The 17,656-nt window shown below is 37.0% G+C and overlaps 1 protein-coding gene across 4 annotated transcripts in view; it reads right to left on the bottom strand.

Moving 5' to 3' along the window:
• Nucleotides 1–17,656, bottom strand: part of IPP (intracisternal A particle-promoted polypeptide) — a 40,289-nt gene that overhangs the window by 15,273 nt on the left and 7,360 nt on the right. For 2 of the 4 annotated variants that reach the window (XM_027108693.1, XM_027108692.1), the window contains exons 3-7: nt 13,572–14,003; nt 7,669–7,824; nt 5,960–6,127; nt 2,454–2,591; nt 1,146–1,268 (exon numbers count right to left, since the gene is read on the bottom strand). In XM_027108693.1, coding sequence (XP_026964494.1) covers nt 1,146–1,268; nt 2,454–2,591; nt 5,960–6,127; nt 7,669–7,824; nt 13,572–14,003 — 1,017 coding nt within the window. The remainder of the gene's footprint in view (nt 1–1,145; nt 1,269–2,453; nt 2,592–5,959; nt 6,128–7,668; nt 7,825–13,571; nt 14,004–17,656) is intronic. The other 2 variants (XM_027108694.1, XM_027108695.1) reach the window with 2 other exon arrangements.

The following is a 17,656-nucleotide window of genomic DNA, read 5'->3' as shown; positions in this document are numbered from 1 at the left end:
CTTAGTTGCGGCACACAGGATCTTTGTTGCCGCGTGTGGGATCTTTGTTGTGGCATGCGGGATCTTTAGTTTCAGCATGCGGAATCTAGTTCCCTGACCAGGGATCGATCCCATGCCCCCTGCATTGGGAGTGCAGAGTCTTAACACTGGACCACAAGGGAAGTACCAAGGAATGGCATTTTAAGAAACATGAGCTAAATGTTAGTAAACTTGGGTTCTAGCTCCAGCTTTGCTAGTAACCAACTATGAGAAAAGACAACTCACAGCCTCCTGATCTTCAGCTTCCTCATCTAAAAATAAAGGGGTTGAAATAGAGAATCTCCAAGATGCCTCTCTAGCTCTATGATTTTAGATGGGAAGATAAAAATAATAAATAAAAAACAATTAGAGAACACTATAATATTAAACAATAGAACATAGTCTGCACCATGTAATTTGAGTATTTAGCTGCTAGCAGAAATCTGAGAAGGTGCTCAGAAGGCAGAAAGAATTTCAGCTGGGAACAGAGCAGGCTGAATTGTCACATAACAATGGGCAGACTGCTTCCTACTCTACAGGTACATGTAAATCTGTTCTCCATTTCTGGACAGAGAATAAGGTTCTATTTGAGAGTGCTTATTAATTACCTCTCAGTGTATAATAGACAATTACAATTAAAATAACATCTGTATACCACTTTAATATGTAGTACAACATTTTTCAAATCTGTGATAGCATTGTGTGTGTACTGAATCACAATGTATTCTATAAAAAAACACTGAAGAAGCCTATGACACTATGAAGATTGTTTTTGATAATCTCTCCCTACTTAGAAATATATACTAAGGCCTACAAGGGAGAGAAAATAACAATAATGGATGACAGTTCAAATGCTTATTTTGCTAATTAGGTATTTTTGCCCATCTGGAATTCTTAATTCTAGCTTTGTTTATTTTGGGGAAAAAAATGATTATTTTGGCAATACAGAAATAAAGATATAAGAGGTTTAAAAATATAGGAGATTAGAAGCAGAATTTCCACACTGTTAGTGTCAATTATTCAAAACTAACAGACATAAAATATACTTTTGTGAAAATAAAGCCTCAAGCTCAAACAGTTTTTTTAAGAAATATATATTCAGGAAAAATATTTTATAAAGCAATTACCTTGCATTTCACAACACCCAAAGTAGTAGCGTGACATAGCCATGTTGCCAACTACTTCCCATTTATTTTCATCGGGATCAAATCGTTCAATGGTGTTCCCTATCTCAGCTCCAACCCAACCACCTGAAACCAAACAGAAAAATATTATTTTTGGAATAAAGGAATTTTATTTATGAAAAACACCTTGGAGGGACCTCCCTGGCGGTCCAGTGGTTAAGAATCCGCCTTCTAATGCAGGGGATGCTGGTTTGATCCCTGGTTGGGGAACTAAGATCCCACATACTGCAGGACAACTAAGCTCGCGTGTTCTAGAGCCCACGTGCTATAGCTAGAGAGAAGCCTGCCGGAGTAACGGAAGAGCCCACGCACCGCGATGAAAAGATCCCGCATGCCACAGTGAAGGTCCCGCGTGCCGCAACTAAGACCCGATGTAGCCAAATAAATAAATAAATATTTAAAAAGAAAAACACCTTAGAAAACATCTAATCTGACAACTTTATATTATGGATGATTATCCTATGGACCAGAGAGGTTATCTGTCCAAGATCACATGAAAAGTTAGAATTTGATTGTAAGTAGAACTTGGGTCTTTTAAATCTCTGCCTAGGTTTCACAAGAGATCTTTTTTTTTTTTTTTTTTTTAAATATTTGGCTGTGTTGGGTCTTTGTTGCTGTGCGCTGGCTTTCTCTAGTTGCAGTGAGCAGGGTCTACTCTTCATTGCAGTGCACGGGCTTCTCATTGCAGTGGTTTCTCTTGTTGTGGAGCATGGCCTCTAGGTGCACAGGCTTCAGTAGTTGTGGCACGTGGACTCAGTAGTTATGGAGCACAGGCTTAGTTGCTCTGCGGCATGTGGGATCTTCCCGGACCAGGGCTTGAACCCGTGTCCCCTGCATTGGCAGGAGGGTTCTTAACCACTGCGCCACCAGGAAAGCCCTCACAAGAGATTTTTTAAAAATAAAACAAAACAAAACCAAAAACTTCAATCTATTGCATAGGAAATATGGTACTTTGCAAAACAACTTTTTGAAACAACGTCTGTGTATTCAGAATGGTTATCCTAACCATGAAATTTAACTAGTCAGCTAAAATGCTCCCCTAGACATCTCATCTATATTTTATGTCCATCTCCTTCTAAGAATTCCATACTTGACAATATCTCCCAAGTAATATAATTTTGAGAATAAGAACTTTTAAAGCTAAAAAGACACAAGTTTGTTATGGGAAGGAAGGAAAATTTCTAAAGTAAGCAGAATTTGACTAAGAATTTAAATAATATTAGATATCCTTAAATTGGAGAGTGTAATTACCCAAAGCATAGATAGCCCCATAACACACACACACTCCCAAGCCACAGCGGGGGTGATTCATTGAAGCTACTGTTGTCCACTGTTTAGTAACTGGATCATAGCATTCAGTACAGTCAAAAATCATTGAATCCTTTTCACCTGAGTTAAATAAAAGAGACACATATGAGAAGATTTAGTAATACTAATAGCCTAGAATCACAATACAATATTCAGCAGCATTCTGTGTTGTCAGAAATTCAATTATTATGTCTGATTTTATACTATTCTTTAAAATTTATTTGCCCACCAAGTGTTATTTTGAATCCATAGCACTGTCATTTATTAAAGCCCACTTAATGAAGCAAAGTGGGCTATTATCTATTTCTAATTCTACCACCCAAACAATCCATGTAATTTTTGAGGATACAATTTGCATTTTAACACTTCTATATTTTCATAGTTTAGATAGCTGGCTCTGCTACAATTTGAGTTTTAATGCAATGCTTATCTAGCAACAAATAGAAAATGAAAAAAACATTTTTAAATACCACTTAAAATAGAATTTTAAAATATACTATACCTAGGAGTAAATCTAATCAAAGATTTATAAGAACTTTATAGATATAATTTATAAATTTTATTTAGATAAAGTTTTAAATTAAGGAATATCTAAATAAATGAAGAGATGTATCATGTTGATGAGTTACAAGTGTCAATGTAAAGATGATTATTCCCAAAATGATTTATAGATTTAATGAAATCCCAGTTTTTAAAAAACCCTTTCTTTCTTTTTTATTGTATTTAAATACACATAACATAAAATGTACCATGTAAACCATTTTTAAGAATGCAGTTCAGAAAAAAAAAATACAGTTCAGTGATGTTAAACACATTCATATTGTTGTACAGCCATCACAACCATCCATTCCCATAATCCTTTTCATCTTGTAAAACTGAAACTCTATACCCATTAAACAATAATTCCCCATTCTCTCCTTTGCCAGCCCCTGGCAACGACCATTATACTTTCTGTCTTTTTGGTTTTGACTATTCCAAGTATCTCATATAAGTGGAATCATACATTATTATTTTTAAAAACAGATTTGATAAACTAATTCTAACTTTCATATGGAAGTATGAAAGACCTAGAATAGCCAAGCACTCCCAAAAAGAATAATAAGGAAAGAGAAAATGCCCTATTAAATAAGCCTATCAGACTTAAAATAGAGCTTTAATAATTAAGATAGGAATAAACAGAGAGACCACTAGGAAAGAAAGGAAATTCTAGAAACAGATCCACACATATATGATTACTTGGTATATGACATAGTTTGCATGACAGAGCAGTGGGGAAACAAAAACGCTGGGAATTGGTTATATATATGTGGAGAAAAATGAAACTGGTTCCTTACTAATACTATCTGTAAAAATTCAATTACAGGTGAATTACAGACATAAATGTAAATGGCAAAACTATAAAATTTTAGAAAACAATAAAGGTATATATCCTCATGACTTTCCAGTAGACAAAGGATTTCTTTAAAACGATATAAGAAATACTAACCATAAAGGGAAAAAAATAATAGAGTTGGCTACATTAAAATTAAAAACATTCATTTATCAAAAGATACCACAAAAAGAGTAAAAGATGAAGCAGAGGAGTAGGAAAATATATTTGCAGCACATATAATCTTATGAGGGCCTAGAATCCTGATGTATACGAAACTCTTACTGTGCAGAAAAGAGTCACCATAAGGCCTAAAACTGCCTATGGTTAGAAAGGCTTGCTCACAAGGTTGACCCTTACCTGGAGTCTGGGAACATGGCTAGTAAAAAGTTCCCTACACTCACATAAACTTTTCCCTAAATGATAACAGTGGCTTTCTGCAGTGGTGAAAATGTTCTGGAATTAGTGGTGATGGTTGCACAATTTTGTGAATATACTAAAAACCACTGAACTGTACACTTCAATGGTGAATTTTATGATATGTGAATTATATCTTAATTTTTAAATATAATACTTAGAATATTAACCCAGATATGAATGTATCTAAAAGGAAATAAACTATTGACTGTGAGTATCTCTGGGTGGTATGATTATAGTATGGGTGATTTTTATTTTCTTTTTCATATGCTTCAGGTTTACCAAATTTTCTACAGCAAATCTGAATTACTTTGGTAAAAAACATTTATTTAAAAATTATATATTAAGTAATATGTTAAGATAGTAATGTTTATAGTATTAATAATGGCTAGTAAAGTCATAGCAGTTTTTTTTTGTTTGTTTTTTGCTGTACGCGGGCCTCTCCCGTTGCGGAGCACAGGCTCCGGACGCGCAGGCTCAGCGGCCATGGCTCATGCGCCCAGCCGCTCCGCGGCATGTGGGATCTTCCCGGACCAGGGCACGAACCCGTGTCCCCTGCATCGGCAGGCGGACTCTCAACCACTGCGACACCAGGGAAGCCCAGTCATAGCAGTTTTGACGGGCTCCCATTTGTACTTCTGTGGTATCAGGAAAGGGGATACATATATATGGAAGTGTCGCAAAGGACACTGTGACCCTAGGTTAAACTGGAGAGAGTTCACGCAATGCAACTGCCGAAATGTACATAAAAAGAACTATTAGAGTTCTAGCCAAAGATTATATAGAGTTATAGTCTTTATACTGACAGATGGTTATTGCTCAAAACTCTAATTTCTTTGTTAGGATTTTCAGATGCACCATGACATTTATTGATTTAATAAACAGTTTTTGAGTGATGATTATGTTCCCTCCAAAAGATAAAAATCAAATATTCCCTACATCTCTCTCATTTTAAACTGACGGTATCATAGTTGGAAAACAATAATATGATTTTTGATTTACAGCTTTCAGTATTTTAGTATGACCCATAGAAATAAAGCAAAAAAATTGGCTGTAAAGGTTAGAGATGATCTACCTAGGCTGGTTGCTATAAAGACAAATTATTCAGAAGTAAATATTTATATCAAAGGTGTTAGTATTTATTTCTCTTTAGATCCCTCTCTAATAATTATTTCTCTCCCAAATTCAAATCCCCTTTTAATTTTATTCATTAATCATTTTAGAATTTATAGTAATAGTTTCAGAAAACACAGTGATTTTAATCAAGAAATATATCCCAATGTCTAGCTGACATGGTTTTTATACATCCCACTGCCCAGATACTTGGTTAATTTAAAATGATTCATAATGCAGGTCTCAGAATTAAAAAAATTTTTATCACAAATGTTGATCTAAATTTTGGCACCACATTTTCATAAACAACTTTTCATTAAAACCAAACCTAAGTATTTGCCTTGTAATAAATTACCGTGTCCCTCTGGTATAAAATATTCAATATCTTATGTTTCCTTTTTCTTTCATTCATTTACTCAATAAATATTTATTAAGCACAACTGTATCTGCATACACCCCATAGTATCTAGCAATATATATAAGGCATATAAGAATGCAGTCAACTTAGAGCTAGAGACTAATAAGGGAAATAAGACATTTTCATTATTACCTCCAATTGCGTAGACCATCCCTCCCAGAACTGCTACTCCCAGTCCACATCGAGCCTGATGAAGTGAAGACACAGTGGTCCAGTACTGGCTAAAGGTGTCAAAACGTTCTACACAACTGAGGGCTCTACTATCACTCCAACGACCCCCCTGCAACCGAGTATATCCACCTGAATAAAGGAAGGAAAGGAGGTACACAGCAAATCCCTTACTGCTAAATATGGAAATGGTAGTAACAAGAAAAATGTAGCCCTCTATGTCTAGACATTCGATATAACTACTGCATAGTAAGTAATAAGTGCTTTAGAGTCTGCCATATATACATCTATTATTCTTAAATGTGCCAGGTCCTGAAAGATTATGGCTTAAAATGCAATGAGGTCAACCACAATGTTCTACCACCTGGTCTTGGTTATAATCAAATGTTAGATGAAACATAAATCTAGGAACTGGTTATCTGTCTAGTTAGGAAGTTTCATTGTGACTTCTATTAATGTCTTTTTCAGTTAAATATAGTGAGTTGGGGCTTCCCTGGTGGTGCAGTGGTTCAGAATCCACCTGCCAATGCAGGGGACACGGGTTTGAGCCCTGTCCCGGGAAGATCCCACGTGCCACAGAGCAACTAAGCCCGTGCACCACAACTACTGAGCCTGAGCTCTAGAGCCCACAAGCCACAACTATTGAGCCTACATGCCACAACTACTGAAGCCCACGCGCCTAGAGACCGGGCTCTGCAATAGGAGAAGCCATGACAATGAGAAGCCTGCGCACTGCAACGAAGAGTAGCTCCCACTCACCGCAACTAAAGAAAGCCCACTCACAGCAACGAAGACCCAACACAGCCAAAAAGTAAATTAATTAATTAATAATAAAAAAAATAGTGAGTTGAAATCCTTCTTTGACTGCACATCCCATCATTAAAAAAGTTTAGCCAGCACTCAAAAATTACACATTTATATATTATAGTATATATAAAATTATACAATGACATACATACTAAAAATTATACTATACATAAAGTTTTTATATATAATAAATTATATTACATATATAAATCTGAACAATCTGTTGACATATATATCAAATATTGATAAGGTTTAATGCTATTTTTAAAAAAAAATGGAGGGAGTTCTCTGGCGGCCAGTGGTTCCGACTCGGCACTTTCACTGCTGTGGCCTGGGTTCAATCCCTGGTTGGGGAACTAAGGTCCCGCAAGCTGCGCGGGGTGGCCAATAAACTACACAACACTACACTACAATAAAATAAAATAAAAATGGAAAGGTTCTTACCATATTCCTATGGGTTATCCTGCATATCCACACTTTGGAGACCACTAGTTCCTATCATCCCTAATGACCATCTAAGATGCTGTGAATAGTTAAAATGTGTGAGATTTATTTTCCTATTTCTCACAAGAATTCAAATATTTAATTTTTAAAGCAGTATATCTTAGGCAGTTATTTGATAATAATTGGGTATATAAGAACCCAAAGATTTAAATCACAGAATAACAGATGTCAAATAAATAGCTATTTATTCTTAGATGTGTCCACTGTACTATATAAATACAATTTCTAAATCTGTAGCCTGTATGTGCAATTAAGTATGCCTATCTGACATACCTGCACACTCTGACATGTATGATAACAACAAAAACTTAAAAGGGTTTTATCCTGAAAATAATTTCTATTACTTTTTAAAAGGTTCTCACCTACTGCATACAGGTACTTTCTTGCTTTCTTCCGAGGTCGAACCTTAGATGTCTGCAGAAAACTAGAAAATTTGTTCTCTTTGGGAGATTTGCACACCTCACAGTACTCTTTCAAAAGTGTTTGCAATGCAACACGAAGATTAAAATCGGATATTCCTAAAGCAATGTTGAAAAAGATAATGTTTAATCAATTTTTAAATAATATTGAAAAGACATGTTTCCATGAAAATAAAATACATTTAACAATCAAAAAATGAAAACTCATCATCAAACAATGGAGTATGTTTCCAACAATACCAAGTATTATTTTGGTACTAAAGAATATATACTTTCCTTAAATCAAAGATTGTTTTAAAAAACATGCTTCATTAGATCCAATTTGAAAACACATGTATGAGGATCTCTAAACAAAGATGCCAAGTAAAATAGGAGCACAATTATCTAACAAAATGAAAAAATAAAATTGCCCAAAATTCTATACTTACAACCTGCTAACAAAAGGATATAAAATTATGTCATACACTTTGAAAATGATAGTCAAAGCAAGAAACAGAAGATTCTGGTCGGATGAGGTCCATTTCCTAAAAAGACTTTGAGCATGATTGGGTAGGTTATTCTGCTCAAGGGTGCTTAGCTGAAAAGATGAATTGGGAATGAAAGCCAACCTGTGTCCCACTGGCAAGCTATAAGAACTGGCCTCCGTGAAAGGGCACTATCTTCTAATTTGCACAAAAGCACCACATATGCCAGTAAGGAACTGTCTCTAAGCCTTGTCTGTATGACCAAAAAACAATATTGAGGAGAAAAGGTCAACTAACAAAATATTGAGAAGTCTCACTAGTAACGTAAGAATTTGGAGAAAGGGCAAATAGCAGATAAAAAGCAGAACTGAGAAGTCAAAGAACAAAACCATTAAAAGAAAAATCCTTTACAGGCCCATCGGTAAAGATAGGGAGGATCACCAGGGTTTGCCATTTAACAGAGCTCAGTGGTAGCCAAAAGCCACAGTAGTGAGACACATCCTTGGCTGGGATAAGTAGCTCTTGAAAACAGATCAATACAGTAGTAGGATCTTACAAGAGAGACCTCAGAGCCCAGGCCCCCAAGCAAGGACCTCAGCCTTAGCAGATCTCTATTCTTTCACTACCTTATGCCTCAGGCTAGAAAGAAGTGGTGAGAACACAACACAGAGCCCTCAAATTTTACATGGGAGAAACAAAGTAGTTACACTAAGGTAGAAAGGGTGTCAAAGAGAATTATCAGAGCAAGCAGGTTTGAACAGAGTTGCCCAAGTTAAGAATGAGCAATATATCATGAAAAAGCAATACAGCTATGTAAATATACCCCAGGAAAAAGAAGAGAAAGAGACTGAAGAATTCAGTCTGGAAGAAAACATTAGCCACAAACAGAAACAGACTCCCCATACACAGGATAGAATTATTTAAGAATACAGATCCTATATAAAAAAAAGAACTCAAAGGCAAAATGAGACGCATCGTGAGCTTCCCTGGTGGCGCAGTGGTTAAGAATCGCTTGCCAATGTAGGGGACACGGGTTCGAGGCCTGGTTCGGGAATATCCCACATGCCGCAGAGCAACAAAGCCCGTGCACCACAACTACTGAGCCTGCACTCTAGAGCCTGCAAGCTACAACTACTGAGCCCGCGTGCCACAACTACTGAAGCCCAAGTGCCTAAAGCCCGTGCTCCACAACAAGAGAAACCACCGCAATGAGAAGCCCATGCACCACAACAAAGAGCAGCCCCCGCTCGCCGCAACTAGAGAAAGCCCATGTGCAGCAACAAAGACCCAATGCAGCCAAAAATTTAAAAATAATAATAAAATAAAATGAGACGCATTGCTGAGGAAACAAAGTGAGAACTGAAATGACAGTAGTGCAGAGTTAATAAATTGGAAACAAGAAACTCATCAGAAAAAAATCAAATTAGCGATTTGGAGTAAAGACTTGAGAAAACTGTGAATACAGAGCAAAAGACAAAATATTTTAACATTAGAAGATGATAAATATGAAAGACAAAAAAGTTCCAGTGAAAGGATGAAGACTACCAAATGAAACATTAAAAGTGTTCAGGAATTTCATACAGGAAAAATTTCCCAAAGTGAAATTAAAATTGAACCTTTAAAAGGAAAGGGCGGGGACGTCCCTGCCAGTCCAGTGGTTGGGACTCCACTCTGTGGGGGCGTGGCATTGATCCCCGGTTGGGGAGCTAGGATCCCGCAAGCCGCAAGGCTTGGCCAAAAAAAAAAGGAAAGGGTATTTGATATAGTCTAAGGAAAAATGTCAAACTTTAACACAAATCAAGAATAATGGGGCTTCCCTGGTGGCGCAGTGGTTGAGAGTCCGCCTGCCGATGTAGGGAACACGGGTTCGTGTCCCGGTCCGGGAAGATCCCACATGCCGCGGAGCGGCTGGGCCCGTGAGCCATGGCCGCTGAGCCTGCGCGTCCGGAGCCTGTGCTCCGCAACGCGAGAGGCCACATCAGTGAGAGGCCCGCGTAACGCAAAAAAAGATAATTCTTTAGGCATCCAAGCAGAAACAGCAAGTCATAAAAAAAAAAAAAAGAAAACCATGCCTTACAAACTTGGGGTGGGCTGGGGGAATCATCATAAATTAAGAATATTATGCCCACCCAAATTTCTGTTAAATTAAAAAGCAACAGGCAGAACTTCTCAGATGTGAGAAAAAAAAAAATCAGGAAATAACAGTTATCATGAGCCTTCCTTGAAAAAAATACTTAGTGATGAAATCCAACCGACCAAATGATGAATCAAAAAAGAAAGCTCAGGGCTTCCCTGGTGGCGCAGTGGTTGAGAGTCCGCCTGCCGATGCAGGGGACACGGGTTCGTGCCCTGGTCCGGGAAGATCCCACATGCCGCGGAGCGGCTGGGCCCGTGAGCCATGGCCGCTGAGCCTGCGCGTCCGGAGCCTATTGGGAGAGGCCACAACAGTGAGAGGCCCGCGTACTGCAAAAAAAAAAAAAAAAGAAAGCTCAGGGAATTCCTTGGCGGTCCAGTGGTTAGGACTCGGTGCTTTCACTGCTGTGGCCTGGGTTCAATCCCTGGTCGAGGAACTAAGATCCCACAAGCCCTGCTGCGCTGCCAAAAAAAAAAAAAAAAAAAAAAGGTCAGGACTAAAAAGACTATCGTTAAAAAACTGGTAGAGAGCATTAAATCCACTTAAATACAGAGCAAAAGCACAGAGCTAGGAGAATCATGATTGAAAAAATTCTATGTAAAGGCTGTGTAAACCTTGAGGGGGGTAGGGAGAAAAATAACAATGCTAATTACCTCATTTTTCTTAGCAGAGAGTCTAAACTTTAAAATTGAAACACAAAATGAAACTATGGTTTCACCTTTTAATGATTTTCATCTTTTGTTTTTAACTCTACAAAAACTTTTAATGAATATTTCTTGGGATAAAGAAACATTTATCTGAAATTAGTTATTACTTTAGTTTCTTCTTTGTTGATTTTTAGTGAGATTTAAATACATTTTTGTAGTATAAATAGTATGATAGAATGATTCTTATTCTTATAAATTTTTTTTTCTATCCATCCATGCAACCATACACCCACCTATCATCCATCCTCCTATACAGAGACATCTAGAATGATGTTTAATGAATGTTAATTATAACTGGCTATTTCTGGGTGATAGACTTGGGTGATTTGTTGTTTTTTTATACTTTATTACCTAAACTTTTTATAAGAGTATGTACCATTTTTGAAAAGTAAAATCATTCTCTAAAATGCAAGAAAAATATATGTTATCATATACTAATAATATTAAATTGCCTGAATTATTCCTGTGGTAAATACAAAAAATATACACCAGGGGGAAAATCTACACATTTCACATAACATAATTTAACCATTTCAATTAAGTCTCTTGCTCCTTCACTGAATTTTGTGGTAGACTCTCATTATTTTTCTGTATAAATTGTCCATCTTTTCTCCAATATGATCAAAGAGATAAAGTTTCAAAAATAGTGAAACATATTAAGGTTAACTTTAAAAAAAATCCTCCATTTATTTCTCCCTTGCCTCCCTGCAGTTTTACTCCAGTAAAATATCTTTAGGTGATAACTATTGGGCAGTGCAAGTCTTAAACACTGTATTACAACACTAAAAAGCTGTAGGAAGACATGTCCCAATTCTAGGGAACTTTCCTTTGCTCCTAGCAGAGGAACTTTCCTTTAGCACTCTGTATCTGCAGCACTTGGGAAAAGCCAACTCAACCATGAAAGCCTTTGTTCCACTCCTAAATTCTCACATGATACATGCAAAAATGTGTCTGGATAATTTCTCTCTTCTTGTTTTACCATTTAAATACAGTCAGTCTTCATTTTTTGTGGATTCCTTACTTGTGACTACATCTACTCACTAAAATGGATTTGTAACCCAAATCAACATTCACAGCACTTTCCTCGTAGTTCACAGACATGCCACAGAGTGGCAAAAAATTTGAATCACCTAACATGCATGTTCCCAGGTGAGACTGAAAGAGGTGACATTCTGCCTTCTTGCTTCAGCTCTCACTATAAACAAGTGTCCTCTTCACACTCTATTTAGTGTCATGGTTTTCACATTTGTGTGTTTTTTGCTGGTTTTTTCACTGTTTAAAATAGCCCCCAAGCATACTGCTAAAGTGCTGTCTAGTGTTTGTAAGTGCAAGAAGGCTGTGATGTGCCTTACAGAGATAATGGATCAACAACATATAATATTAAATGAGGTAGTTCTGACAGACACACACATAAAACAAAGTTATGTACTGATCAGCTGACAAAAATGCTTGTAAGAACTTACCCTGTATTTCCCTAGGAACAATGGCTCAATATTTGCCAATTCAGTGTTCTTGGCAAATTTATAGAGGATAACTACCGTGAATAATGAGAACTGAATATATATGAATAATGAGAATTAACTGCATATACATTAATACAAGATATCACTCAGAAAAACCTACAAAATTCTGTTAACACTGTTAAGAATGGGAAAAAACTAAAAATCCACAGTAAATATAATTCCTTCACAGAATTACAACTTTAATGCTAATATTGTATTTAATTCATAATAAAATATTTGTAATTCAGTCACATCCTAAATCTTCAGTGCATGACAAGAGTAAAACCTTCAAATCTTGAAACCAGGTCCAAAGTAGTTTTTAAAAGTAAATTTAGTTATAATTTTTCCAATATAAAGATAAAATTTATTTTATACTATGGTGAAAAGTATTTTCAAAGTTTAGAACCTAAATATATTCAAAGGCTACACAGAAGCTATATTATATCAATATACAATTCATTTTATAATGAGAGGAGTTACAATATTTATTGAGTTTTGGTTTTGTGTTTAGCATGTATGTTTTCCTCAAATGCTGGGTTTTGGTGAATTTTTCAGTGGCAAGAAGAAATCTTACACTAAAATAATTAGTACTGCCAAAAATAGCACTAGTATTTTAACTTTGTCAGTAATTTTATCTCCCTTGGTACTTAGTCTCAAGAAAGTATTTAAAGATTTGATTAAAATAATGGGTAGAAATACTGAAGTACTGGGACTTCCCTGAAGGTGCAGTGGTTAAGAGTCCACGCTCAATGCAGGGAGGGCAGGTTCGATCCCTGGTTGGGGAACTAAGATCCCACATGATGCGTGGCGTGGCCAAAAACTTTAAAAAAAAAAAAAGAAAGAAAGAAAGAAAGAAAAAAAAGAAATACTGAAATACTACTATCTACCCACAAAACACAGAAGTTGTATCTTGCATATAATAATCATTCAATAAATGTCTGCTTATTGAACTGAAAAATTAAAACACTATCACGTTTCAAACAGAGGAAAGGTCACTGGATAATTAACTGACTAACTTAACATGAAACAAAAAAATTACCTTCTATATACTTTAAAAGCCTCTGAGGAGGTAATAAAGGGAATCGAATTGGGTCTAGCACTTCCACCACATGTTTTCTTCTCTTTCCGAGATCTTTCAGAATCCACTGCATTGCAGCTAAGAAGACCTGGTATTCATCCTCGATGCTAAGCTCTTCACTTCGCAAAATTTTGATCAGCTGATCTTTTGTAAGTGCCAGGAACTCCTCCCCACTATGAACCTCCAAGAAATGGACATGAATGTAGTTTTCTGTAAATTCCAAAAGATCATGGCAGGCAATCTGCTCAGAGAACTGAAAGATCCCAATGCAGTTCAGTGGATCAATTTGTCCTTTCAGAAATTCACAGCAAAGATTAACAACTTCAGTCAACTGTAGCATGTCTGCTGCAACAATCAGCTCTTGGACATTATTCACTCCTATGTTCACTATACCTAGGGAAGTAAGGAGACAAAATAACCAATAAAATAAAATAAACATTTGACTTATATTCAAAGACCATTATATTCAATACTTGATTCCACTGATAGCTTAGGCTTTGCCGGGTAGATACTAAGTATAAAGGCAACAAAGAACTTGTAGAAAGGTGCAGAACTTAAATGATAATGGTACCCCACTATTAACTAAGTGTTATTCATGTAACACTTAACAATGAACCAGGCACAGCATTAATTGCTTTATACATTCACTTAACCCTTGCTACAACCCCATATAATAGGGTTTTTTCCCCTTATTATTATTTTTTTAAATTAATTAATTATTTATTTTTGGTTGCACTGGGTCTTCGATGCTGTGCGTGGGCTTTCTAGTTGTACTGAGCAGGGGCTACTCTCTGTTGCAGTGCGCAGGCTTCTCATCGTGGTGGCTTCTCTTGCTGTGGAGCATGGGATCTAGGCGCGCAAGCTTTAGTAGTTGCAGCACGCGGGCTCAGTAGTTGTGGCTCGCAGGCTCTAGAGCACAGGCTCAGTAGTTGTGGTGCACTGGCTTAGTTGCTCCGCGGCATGTGGAATCTTCCCGGACCAGGGCTCGAACCTGTGTCCCCTGCATTGGCAGGCGGATTCTTAACCACTATGCCACCAGGGAAGTCCCCACTTTCATATATGCTTATAATGACTTTGGGAAGACATCAAATACTCAATTATATTTAGAAGGGAAAAAAACCACTGTAATTCTACCTAATAAGGATAAACTCTCCATTCAATCTTATACTTTCCCTTTATCCCTTTAAAACATTCAACTAAACTATGTGTCTAAAGTTTGTATTCCCAAATAGATTTATAAACTCTGTTGGGGCAAGGCTTGTTCTTTCTGTATTCCCAATGCCTAGCACACACTAGGTGCTCAAAAAAATTATTATATATGAATGAATGGCCAAAGACATTATGGTGAGAGGAAGACTATGGCTTGATGAATGCAAACAGGGGTTTTTTGAAAAGTATAGGAAATGGAATCCACCATGGGAATAAATGGTAGTGGCTGCAGAGAAAACTGTGATAAGACTTAATTGAATGAAATGAGAATTCACTACAAATTTGGAGAAGATAAGATCATGGGTTGTGATGGAAGGTAACTGAATGACTGCTACTGGATGAAACCAAGAGTTACTTGAAAGTACTAAAAAGAATGCCCTACAGCTTAATAAGGCTTTACAGATTATTAAAAGCACTTTTACAGCAACAAAAAAACTAACAACCCAATTGAAAAATTGGCAGAAGACCTAAATAGACATTTCTCCAAAGAAGACATACAGATAGCCATCAGGCACATAAAAAGATGCTCAACATTGCTAATTATTAGAGAAATGCAAATCAAAACTACAATGAGGTACCACCTCATACCAGTCTGAATGGCCATCATAAAAAATTCTACAAATAACAAAGGTTGGAGAGAGTGTGGAGGAAAAGGAACCTTCCTACGCTGTTGATGGGAATATAAGTTGGTGCAGCCACTATGGAAAACAGTATGCAGGTTCCTCAAAAAACTAAAAATAGAGTTGCCATATGATCCAGCAATTCCACTCCTGGGCATATATTGGGACAAACCTATAATTCAAAAAGATACAAGTACCCCTTTGTTCATGGCAGGACTATTCACAATAGCCAAGACCTGAAAACAACCTAAATGTCCACTGACAGATGAATGGATAGATATACAATGGAATACTACTCATCATAAAAAAAAAAAAAAAGAAACAGGGACTTCCCTGGCAGTCCAGTGCTTAAGACTCTGTGCTTCCACTGCAAGGAGCACGGGCTTGATCCCTGGTCGTGGAACTAATATCCCTCATGCCTCGAGGCCAAAAATAAATAGATAAATAAATAAATAAAGGATTTAAAAATTTCATTTGCAGCAACATGGATGGACCTACAGATTATCATACTCAGTCAGAAAGAGAAAGACATACCATATGATATCACTTATGTGTGAAATCTAAAATATGACACAAATGAACTTACCTACAAAACAGAAACAGACCCACAGACATAGAGAACAGATTTGTGGTTGCCAGGGGGGGGGGGGGGGGGGGGAGGGATGGGTTGGGAGTTCGGGATTAGCAGATGCAAACTATTATATACAGAATGGAAAAACAAGGTCCTACTGTATAGCACAGGGAACTATCAATATCTGCTGTATGGCAGAAATTAATACATTGTAAATCAACTATACTTCAATAAAATTAAAAAATAAAAATAAAACAGTAAGCTACATGTAAAAGAATGAAATTAGAACATTTCCTAACACCATACACAAAAATAAACTCAAAATGGATTAAAGACTTAAATGTAAGACCAGACACTATATAACTCTTAGAGGAAAACATAGGCAGAACACTCTATGACATAAATCACAGCAAGATCCTTTTTGATCCACCTCCTAGAGAAATGGAAATAAAAACAAAAATAAACAAATGGGACCTAATGAATCTTAAAAGCTTTTGCACAGCAAAGGAAACCCGACACAAGACAAAAAGGCAACCCTCAGAATGGGAGAAAATATTTGCAAGCGAAGCAATTGACAAAGGATTAATCTCCAAAATATACAAGCAGCTCATGGAGCTCAATATCAAAAAAAAAACAACCCAATCCAAAAATGGGCAGAAGACCTAAACAGACATTTCTCCAGAGAAGTTATACAGATTGCCAACAAACACATGAAAGGATGCTCAACATCACTAAACATTAGAGAAATGCAAATCAAAACCACAGTGAGGTATCACCTCACACTGGTCAGAATGGCCATCATCAAAAATCTACAAACAGGGCTTCCCTGGTGGCGCAGTGGTTGAGAGTCTGCCTGGCGATGCAGGGGACACGGGTTCGCGCCCCGGTCCGGGAAGTTCCCACATACCGCGGAGTGGCTGGGCCCATGAGCCATGGCCGCTGAGCCTGCGCGTCCGGAGCAACGGGAGAGGCCACAACAGTGAGAGGCCCGCATACTGAAAAACGAAACAAAACAAAAATCTACAAACAATAAATGCTGGAGAGGGTGTGGAGAAAAAGGAACCCTCTTGCACTGTTGGTGGGAATGTAAATTGATACAGTTCTCTATGGAGAACAGTATGGAGGTTCCTTATAAAACTAAAAACAGAACTACCATATGACCCAGCAATCCCACTACTGGGCATATACCCTGAGAAAACCATAATTCAAAAAGAGATATGTACCACAATGTTCATTGCAGCACTAGTTACAATAGCCAGGACATGGAAGCAACCTAAGTGTACATTGACAGATGAATGGATAAAGAAGATGTGGCACATATATACAATGGAATATTACTCACCCATAAAAAGAAACGAAATTGAGTTATTTGTAGTGAGGTGGATGGACCTAGAGTCTGTCATACAGAGTGAAGTAAGTCAGAAAGAGAAAAACAAATACCATATGCTAATACATATATATTGAATCTAAAAAAAAAAAAAAAAGGTTCTGATGAATCTAGGGGCAGGACAGGAATAAAGATGCAGATGTAGAGAATGGACTCTTGAGGACACGGGGAGGGGGAAGGGTAAACTGGGACAAAGTGAGAGAGTAGCATTGACGTATATACACTACCAAATGTAAAATAGATAGCTGGTGGGAAGCAA

Source organism: Aethalodelphis obliquidens, unplaced genomic scaffold, assembly GCF_003676395.1.
Source record: "Aethalodelphis obliquidens isolate GAN/ISIS:26980383/991018 unplaced genomic scaffold, ASM367639v1 scaffold9, whole genome shotgun sequence".
NCBI classification, from domain to species: Eukaryota; Metazoa; Chordata; class Mammalia; order Artiodactyla; family Delphinidae; genus Aethalodelphis; species Aethalodelphis obliquidens.
This window is presented reverse-complemented; position numbering and strand designations above follow the sequence as displayed.